The sequence below is a fragment of the Odontomachus brunneus genome, unplaced genomic scaffold (genome assembly GCF_010583005.1).
Source record: "Odontomachus brunneus isolate Ranch 3 - 2012 unplaced genomic scaffold, Obru_v1 Obru_scaffold_156, whole genome shotgun sequence".
Taxonomy (NCBI): Eukaryota; Metazoa; Arthropoda; class Insecta; order Hymenoptera; family Formicidae; genus Odontomachus; species Odontomachus brunneus.
In genome coordinates, this window is record NW_022639606.1 from 478,642 (window position 1) to 489,265 (window position 10,624).

The window sequence follows — 10,624 nt, forward strand, 5'->3', positions numbered from 1 at the left end:
AGAGAGAGAGAGAGAGAGAGAGAGAGAGAGAGAGAGAGAGAGAGAGAGAGAGAGAGAGAGAGAGAGAGAGAGAGAGACGTGCGGTGAGGCGACTAGAAATGTATCCCATAGTTCCGATCAGGTTGATCTCAATCAGTTATCTAGTTTGTGTAAGATGATATTATTGAGTCTAGAGAGAAGAAGAGGCGAAGGGAAGAGAAAGAGAGAAAGTCATATAACATAAAGTGGCAATCAGAAGACTTTATACTGAGAAGAAGTACCTGAAAATTAATTTGTGGGATATAAAGTTTATTTCTGTGAATAAACTTGATGATGTTAAAATAATAATATTTCATTAGACGTTTCGTTAACATAGAATATACAGAGAGAGAGAGAGAGAGAGAAAATAATGATAATAACATAGAAGAGAGAAGTTAATTAAAAGGTGTGACGAAAATCTTACGATTGATATCATTGTTCTGATATGTATTGTTCTGTACGATTGATATCAATTTACGAACGCGTTATATATTCAAGATAAAATATAAATTTAAAAAGAAGTAAAATATTAAAAAACAGTTATGTATCCCACAAATAAATGTTTATGTATTTTTCTTTGTGTATTAACACTGCAACTACTAAAGCATGACGGATTTATAATTTCTTACAAAAAGTATTCATATTCAACGGTCCATTTTACATATTTAATTGCTGTTGAATAAAACCAAGAAGAACGAATAAATATTTCGTCCTTTACATCATCATATCAACCTTTTTAAAAACCTGTCATTTTGATTGCTTTGAGAGAAGAGATTTCTAATAATTAGGACCCGATAACATCACCCTACCTAGAAGCGAGATAAACTAATTAGCATCAATCTGATCAGGACCATGGAATAAATTTGGAGTCGAGGAGGGAACACTGGGGCGAACTCGCGTTCACTTCAAACGACCTAGATCCTATGATACTCGCCTGGAAGCATTTGTCCCGTATCTTCCCTACTCCCAGCCAGTTCTCGGCGCGGTTCTGCAACTCGAGGAACATCGTTTCCCGCTCGCCGTCGCTCGCTGGCGCGCGCGCCCGATAAAATCGCGCAACAGGACGATACCTCGCACCTGAGGCGAGGAGCGACCGACACCGACTCCGCGCGATCTCGACGATGATCGACGATCGACTGCTTACTCGCGCTCACGTAACATTCAGGCGCCGCGTCTGACTCACCTGTTTCGCAGGGAATCTCTGGGACGTGCGTAAGACGCGCGACGTGAATGAATGAAAATAACGTCGTCGTCGTCGTCGTCGCCGACGAGGTGTGAGAGGGGCGTGGGTGCCGCAGGAAGCGCGCTTTCATGAATGAATCGAGGGCGACGACAATGCCCGACTACAACCAGGTGCCAGCCGTCGGTGCAATCACTTGACGCAAAACGCCTCGTACGTTATAAACACCGACCGCGCCCGGAAAGGATTTAACACCCTGCTGGTCATAAAGGGTGGATCAAAGAGACATCGTAGTCTCTCTCTCTCTCTCTCTCTCTCATGTTGCAGCACGTAGCAGCCGACCGCAACAAAGCTCGCGGCTCGTCTCGATGCACCGCGGCGAATTCGCATCCACGTTAATCGCGCGCGCGGTAAAAATAGCCGCTCAGTGACGCGCTTTATCCTTGAAATCCTAATTTTGTCGGAAGCGGCGAACAAATACGCGCCGCACGATTCTCCCTCACGTGCGCGACAACGATTCTTGGTCCCGATGCATTTACACAGAGAGAACGATTTATTGAATCAAATAAATGTTTCTTTGGAATAGTCCAAACAAATTATTTGGTTGACACAACAAAAATACTTCTTTGGAACTGAGCCGCAAATAAATATTTTTGTTGCTTCAAACAATATTTTGTTCAATCAATCAAAAAATTCGTTTGGACTATTCCAAAGAAGCCTTTATTTGATTCAATCAAATCGTTCTCTCTGTGTACGATCGCGAATACACGGGAAAATTGCTTTTCTTTTTTTATATAAATCTTTTTCAGTTTTACTATTCTTCTCTACTATTAGCCTCTGGGACTACTAATAGTCCTCTCTAAATTTCTTGAAGTGGAATCTCATTTAAAGCGAGTGAAAAGTATTTTCTCTTGAAGCGGAAGCGAAAGCGAAAATAATGATACTCGAAATTGCACGAATGAATGTTTCACTCGAAAGTTTAGAGTGGATTCTGACTTTATATTAGCGAATATTTTGGTAGATTAGAGTTAATGTATTCATGTGACGGTGTAATGTACATCAGATTGATTTTAATTTCGAGTGAAAATATTCACTCGCAAATGGAGAACTCACTCTGTTATTCTAAAAATCACTCAAATTAGAGTGCTTGGTGATCGTTCTACTTTCTGAGTGAAATTTCACTTCATAAAATTTAGAGAGTTTCGATTAGTGCAAAAACTGCAAAGTTTATCTCGCTAAGAAACATCGTAAATTTCACTAGAAACATGACAAACTTTTAGCGAAATTCACTCTAACTTATGAGCTTTCGAATATGGCTTATAAGTCTTCTGAGTAATTCTCAGTCACATACTGGAAGAAAAACGTCTGGTATTTGTAACCGCAATCACATAGAGAAATAATTACTATAAATTATGGTAAAGAAAACTATTTTTCTTATTAAATTCTATTATAATGTTATGTTTATAACCTCAATTTGAAAAAGTGTATATTACTACTATCATTTTTGTGTTAGAACAACCAACATATGGTTAGTTAAAAATAACTATAATTCTAGTTAGATCAAGCACTATTTTCTCTCAGTACATTTAGGGAGAAAGAGGTACTTTTATCGGTAAAACGACGTTTCGAACAAGGAACAGCCATATAAGTAAATTTCGCTAGAAGTATAGAAAATTTTTTAATAGTACATTCTGCATAGTTCCTGAAGAATAAATAGCACACATTTAAAATGAAAAGATAGTCAATATCAATCTATTTTTCGGTTCAAAATTTTATAATACTTTGCCATATGAACTTCATTACATGCATGAATGATCGTCCCGCGAATTGATTCTCGGAAGGAGTAAATCAGTCAGGAAATATCCAATAGATCGATAGATATCTCCTGCTCGGTGAAAAAATCCACGTGACGCGTTATCGCGCGGCGGATGTATCAAATGGCCGCACGTTTTCGCGCCGTTATCATTATGGCCTCGCGATGAGTGTGCGCGTCCTTACGTTCCTCGCCAGAGAAAGAGAATGAGAGAGGCAGCGGCTATTCGCGCGGAAAAAGTTAGTCGAAGGTCTCGCCGTCGGAAAAGGCGCTCATCGTCGCGCGCTCTCAGGGTAAAAACGCGCGCGAAAGTGTGACGACCTCGTCGTCGTCATCGCCGCGAAGGGGGTAACCTGCGGACTCCCGCGTATTACCGTGCGCAAGTGTGCGCGTCGCTGCACCGGGCAAACATGTTTAGCACCCACTCGAGAGGTTCGCGGAGGTTCTCAAAACGATGCGCGCCGCGGGACCACCAGAGGAGAATCGCCCGGACCGCGTCGTCTTCCACCTCTCGAGCACTCCCTGGCCCGATATCGCGCACGATTATTGCGATTATTCTGTTTGCACAGTCGACAACGGCGTATCGCGTCGATTCCCAGGGGTTCTCTCACGCTCCCCTCCACTCCTGCACCTCCTCTCATCGGCGTACCGACTTCGAGCATCAGCGTTTTAACGACTCCGCGTAAATTCGATTAAAACGCGGCTCTCGGGGTAAAATGAGTGTTCATTAGTCTCACGATGAAATTCGCGCGCGCGCGCGTCATCTCGCACGGGAGAGAAATTATCTCCTTATTTATTTATTCTATTATCGGTTGGATGTGCTTTATTTTAATGTCCGTTGCGCAGCGTGCGGTATCTCGTCGCAGGGGTTAAAGCGCGACGTTCGAGCGCCGTGTAAGTGCGCGAGACGGGAAACGAACATTGATCGTTGAAAATGTACAGTGAGTTACAAAACAACTTAGACCCCGCGTGGAAAAAGTGCGGCTAAGAGTGGAGCAAATTAAAAAGAGGCCAAAAAGTTTTGAAACAGGGTGCAGACCAATCAAAAGTCATCATGCTTTGTCCTAATTCTGACTAGAGGAACTCTACTAGCGACTATTTACTATCTCGTCGACCGGGTAATACTCGCGAGTGTTATATTCCACGAGCAGCACTACTTGGAATTGAATGTTTGGAACGTTACACTTCTAGCTAGAACCTACAATTATTTTGGGAGATCGGGCTGGACCTCAATTAGATCCCAAGAAATTTTCTATGCGGAACACAATGAAGGTTGGGAACTCACTACACTGTCAATTGAGAGTCAAACGGATGCAAAAATAATATAATTAATAAATATGATTAGTAACTATAATAACAACAATATGATTAGGAACTAAATAATGTGATAATACTAATAACAATGATGATAATTAGTAATAATGACTGGAAAAGTCCGTTAATAATGATTTCCAATGTTGACAATTTGACTTACGCGAAAATAATATAATTAACCAATATAATTAATAACTATAATAACAATAATATAATTAGGAATTAAATAAGAAGTAATAATAATACTAATAACAATTAATGACACAATGACTGGGGAAGCCCGTTAATAATGATTCCCAATGTTGACAGTTTGACTTACGCGAAAATAATATAATTAACCAATATAATTAATAACTATAATAACAATAATATAATTAGGAATTAAAAAAGAAATAATAATACTAATAACAATTAACGACACAATGACTGGGGAAGCCCGTTAATAATGATTTTCAATGTTGACAGTCTGGCGAGCCGCCAGACTTCATTGTGTCCAAACCGTTTCGCAACCCGTAAGCCGGGGGCACGGGCGAAACTCGGCTTCGCGACGCGATTGTAACCAGATGCGAGCCGCGGAGCTTTCATTCGCGAACGATTAATTTTACATCCGCGCGCTCGCCCACGCTCGTTAGGCCCGCGAATCGACGCTCGCCCACGCGCGTTCTCGCGGCCGTCGCGTTATCGCGCGCGCGCGCGTTGGGGAGCGCGAATGCAACGATTCGTGGACTTCGTCCTATCACGTGCGAAAAAGCCGGTGATTCATCGCCGATACATTCCGACGGCCTTGTTATCAACGGCCGCCTCTCTTAAGCCGTTAACCCCGCGTGTCGAGGGTTTATCGCACGCGCGATGAGCGTGCCGGCTCGCGGAGTAAATCGGCGCTTTTAAACGGCCCTTTCGCCTTGTCCGAGCGACCGCGCTGCGCAGCAACCCGCAGCGTGCGTGTCTCGTGCGAAGATCCGGGGAAAATCGGCGGAACTCGCGAGAAAGAGAGAAAACACGACTCCTCGTCGTCGTCGTCGTCGCTGTTGTTGACCTTGGCTGCCCTCACGGAAATAATCGCGCACGTGACCAACACGCCCGGGAAGCCCTAGCACAGCAACGCGATAATAAACAAGCGATGACGTGGAGGCCCGCTGCTGGTGCACCCGTGGACGAAGACGACGACGACAACGACAGTCGTCGCACGCACGGTCTGTCTCCGCGTCGTTGGTTTGAACTTGTAAATTCCATTAAACGTCAAGGCTGCATAATCCCATCAGACGTACGTCCAATCAACGCGAATTTGCGGCTAACTGGAGGATTTATACGAGCGGGCGGGCGAGCGCGTGCGCGCGTTTGCTATTCCGGATGCGGCATAGCTGTAAAACGCGCCGCGCTCGTTAAATCGTTGATGAGCGCGACTTCGGTCGGACGGACGAAGCGCGAACGTGAGGGAAAATCGCAGGATCCAGGAACGAATCGAAATCCAGGAACGCCGGCGAACAACAGTTTTTCCAGTCGCCTGGAGTCAAGTCTGGATGCGAAGGAATGACTTCGATATCATCGACTGACTGATTCTCTCTCATCAAAAGTCTCAATAATCGCATCACGTATATCTACCGTTACTAAAAAGTCAGGAAAATAAGTCGAAGACATGTCTGCTCAGACTATCTACAGAGTTCGTCCCACAATATCGCGTACATCGATTGACTAATGATTTCTGTTCATTAATATCTCGACAATTATTCTGTAGTAATTTACAAAATGATATAGGATTCTTTTCTAAAATAAGTTTAACGAATTTAACGTTTTACGTTTTACTTTCTGTACACAAGCAATCGGACACCTATATCCACATATTCTGAACAAGGATTTTCGATAGTACAAGGTCCCCTCAAATGTCAATCGAAACAATCAATTAAAGTGGCAACAGACCGATACGAAACCACGAACATATTTGCGTCCGCAAATCCCGTCGAAATACATTCTCTCTGTGTCTCTCGGAATATCTCGTTTTTAATCGATCGTTTACCTCTCTCTTTCTCTCTCTCTCTCTCTCTCTCTCTCTCTCTCTCTCTGTGCGTGTGTGTGTGTGTCGTTAGATAGTTAGTATCTCGCGAGCTGCACGATAGGACGACGAATATACTTGCCGGCTTAAGCGACCTCGGCCCGATCGAGGTAAGGGGAGTCGAGGAGGAGCTCTGGCTAATTAATTTACATCCGCGGGACCAACAGTCGCGAAATTATTCCCGGTACAACGACCCGTTTCTAGTCTATTCCAGGTGTGCGCGCGACGGCACAGGTCACGGCGCCATTAGCCCTCGTTAATTAACGATGTTAAGATAACGCCACAAGGAACGACGATAGCGAGTGTCCACGCGCGCGCGCTACATCCCCTCCTCCCTCTCCTCTCTCACCCTGGCTCCTTCTGTCGACACGTCTCATTATCCGAATATGTCCGAGAGTGCGCGATTAACTCGATGGTACGCGCGGTAACGAGGAAAGCGCGTTTTAACAACCGTGTCGCCTCTCACAAGTTGGAAAGTTGGGTCAGGGCGACGCGACGGTCATCGCGCGATTTGACGACGCCACAATTCGTATTTCTCATGACTCTGTCATTCACCGCGCTACTAAATCGTTTCTCCATTTGTTTCTTTCTCGTTATACCGAACGACGTTATTCGCTCGATCGCGAAAGTGTTACGCCAAAGTCTCTCAAAGTCAAGTGTAAATGAAATCAAGACACTCTGACCACCACGTGTGAACGCGCGTAATCGAAGAAATTTGCTCGTAGCCTTGTCCAACGGTCGCGACAATTAGAGACGGAGAAAGTTAAGGAAGTGGATATTAAGCGACTCACCAACGGCCTCTGACGAGACGCCTTCGACATCTTTAATGAGACGACCGTGGTTATCGCTCATCAATGTTCATGCTGAACTTCAAATGTCATTGATTATAGAGAGAATATATTATAGATTCTTTTACGTAAATTCTTTCCAATTTTACTATGTTTCTCTACTAGTGTAAGACTGTGAGTGAAGTTTACCGAGGAATTCTAGCCAAGAAAAATGACTTTTTCTTGGCTAGAATTGATATTTATTTATCCCGCGCATTAAGTATCGAACATTTTTTTTGATTGGCGCGAAGTTGTGTCTCGAGCACGGTCGCTCGAATCTGCTGCGCTCTGCAGACTCGTCGATCGCGACCTTGCAACGTTTTCCGAGGCACTCGCCGTGGCCCAGGCGATGCGCAGTCATGCTGAATTTTTCCGTACTTGGAAAGTCCGGTCTCGAAGTCAACTCGTGTGCCGCATGCATGCACACGGGGATTTGCATTCGCGCCTGGATGGACACTTTCGCGGAAATCTCGCGGACAGACACCGCATCCGATCGACCGGTTTCCTCCGGAGGACTCGGTGAAATCAACTCAATTAGCGTCCGATGTTTACTCGCTCGCGGAATCCTAAGTGCGGCGTTAAAGCCGCGCATTCCCCGGCGATCACGGCCGCGCGCGCGGCAAGTTCGCCGGGCGAAATTGACCGTGGACTTTTCTGACCTACTTGCTTATATAATTGATGAAGGCTCCGCAACGCCGACGACGACGATGATGACGACTGCAACGTGGCTTTCGCGAGGCGTGACCGTACCGACGCGCGCCCTAAGGACACCGTTTTTGCACTTTCGCTTGATAAATTTTAATGCCGTCGCCGCGGAGATCGCGTTCCCCGAGCATACCTGGCCCCGTTTCCAGCGTGTTTGCGCTAACAACGCGCAGCACTTTTTCCACTCGCCGCATAATACCTCCTGTATATGTTTCATTCGGACGATCTCGCCACGAGAGGATACACGACTCGCGCGGCGAATCGCGTTGATCAATTTTCCTTTTTGCACCGCGCGAGAGAGGATTCCGCGAGTATTTTTCGCACTGCTGCCGCACGGTATCGCGAATAGGAATCAGATTACTAGAAGGAGCGTGGCCTCGCCTAGCTTACCGACAACGAGAAGAAACGCCAGCGCGGTCTTGCTCTCGACGTTTAAGAAAGTAATCAACGAGTAACGGAAACAATGTGGGGACGGGAGGAGTAAAATCCCGGCTGATTATTTTATCGGATATTAGAGTACCGATACTAGATACTAGAGTACGGTAATCTGAAAAGCGTCGTTCGGCCCGAAGTTAACTTCCAAGACGGCGCGATCTCTAATTTCCCCACGCCGTAAGACATCACGACTGACGAAAACTTCTTCCCAGATAAAAAGTCGCACATGGATGGACACAGTGTGGCACGGACGATTTCTCTGCGACGCCCATCGCCGGATGGGACAGAAGAAAGGGCATTCTTATTTGGACAATATCCTTACTTGACATGTTAATTTTAAAATAAGAGGCAGTCATTGTTTCGTTTACAAGCAACGATATATAAAATTTTATGAAAAAGAAAATTAGGAAAAAAAACTTTGATAAAGAAAAAACAACAAGCACGATAAAACAAGGGCTTTAAGTACCAAACACAGCTCATATAATGCTGTCAAACGATTATATTTATTACGAAAGAATTTCCATAAGAGAAAAATTTTAGATCCAAGAATGTAATTTAAACTATTTTAGATTATATTGCGCTAGATCTAAATTACATTCCTGGAACTAAATTTTCTTTTTAAGAAATTCTTTCGCAATAAATTTTATAGCACTACATATAATTTTGTTAAAAAAATTTTAAAGTCTTGAATTTCAATCAACGTTCTCATTTTAGTTGAATATTATAATAGTCTCATGAGAAATGTAATATTATTTTGATAATGATATCTTTTTCCGGCATGTGTAAGAATATCATGTTCGTAATTCAATATTACGTGTTTTCCATTCGCGAAAATTATATTTGGATAATAAGAATACATTTTTCTTCGCGTTGAATCATGTATGTACAATGTATTGATGCAAGTAACTTGTTTTTATTTAATGCTATATAATGTCATTTGAAGATTTAGATGTCAAAAATAAAAATATCTTCCCATTATGAATGTTCTTGTTTTCCTGCATGCCCCGATAACAAAACGAGATTTACGGGCTCGGGTTATACGTGCGTATACAGGGTGTCCCGCGTAAGACGGACCAAAAGAAAAATATAAGTAGAACACATTAAAGTGAACAAAAATTATATAGGCCATTTTTCAAACAACCCCATAAAATTTCGAGATATTAATTAAAATAGTTGAGCATATCAGAGCGCGGCGACACGGCAGGCGGGACATACGGCTCGTAGAGAGGTGGACCGTTTGGCATACTAAAATGAGTAGCTTCGTATGTGCGTCCGTATACGTGTGCGTTCTTCCATTTTCTTCGCCGACCGCTGCGAGCCGTATGTCCCGCCTGTCGCATTGCGCGTTCTAATTTGTCCAACTATTTTAATTAATATCTCGAAATTTTACGTGGTTGTTTGAAAAATGACCAATTTTTGTTCACTTTTATGTGTTCTACTTATATTTTTCTTTTGGTCCGTCTTACGCGGGACACCCTGTATACATTAGCATCGACAGTGGGTTTCTTCTCGTGCATATTCAATTTTCGCGCTAACAACGTGTCGACGACGTGGTCGTCCTACCCGTCGCACGAGCGCGGAGAGTCTATCGCAAAAATATCCGTCGTACGAGCATCCGGACGGCCCGGTGCGTGGCGGATGCAGGCCTGTCCTCCATCGTGTTATTAAACGGCCCTTCCTGTTCGATGTAACGCGACGTGCATGCTAATCAAACGGACTTGTCGTATCGACATTTCGCCACGTGGGTGGAAGCCGTCGAGCCACACGACTCGGAGAGAGTACTGTGTGTATGAACGTACGCCCGGGGGATAGCGGTTCTCATACGCGCTAACGCGTTCTCGCGTGTTCACCGCGAACCCCCGGTGGTTATCGCGCAACAATACGACTCTACGACTTCTAGCAACTCTAGCAACTCAAATTGACTCACCCTTCCCTTTTCTTGTGACGCATGTTCTTTGGATCGCCTACTCACCTGGAAAACAGAGACAATGCCGTAAATTAGAATCGGGCGCGAATTATGCGTACCTTTTGTATAATGCATGCAAAGAATAGACACCTCTACACTGAGAAAAAAATATTTTAAAATTAACAAATATTTATTAGGTGAGTACCATTAACATATTCATTTAAATCAAAACTCTCTTCATTTAAACCGAATGTTGTTTGCTTAAACCGGGCCAACAGTAGTCGGTTTAAATGAAAAGAATTTTGATTTAAGTAAATTTGCGTGGAAAAAAAGGATTTTCTATACACAGAAAAAAAATTTGCTGATATATGGACAA

At 43.8% G+C, this 10,624-nt stretch overlaps 1 protein-coding gene across 2 annotated transcripts in view; it reads right to left on the bottom strand.

Moving 5' to 3' along the window:
* Positions 1–10,624, bottom strand: part of LOC116850797 — a 275,521-nt gene that overhangs the window by 90,591 nt on the left and 174,306 nt on the right. The window contains exon 3 of one of the 2 annotated variants that reach the window (XM_032829458.1): positions 10,270–10,314. The exons of the other annotated variant lie outside the window; for it this stretch is intronic. Coding sequence (XP_032685349.1) covers positions 10,270–10,314 — 45 coding nt within the window. The remainder of the gene's footprint in view (positions 1–10,269; positions 10,315–10,624) is intronic. 2 annotated transcript variants of the gene reach the window in all.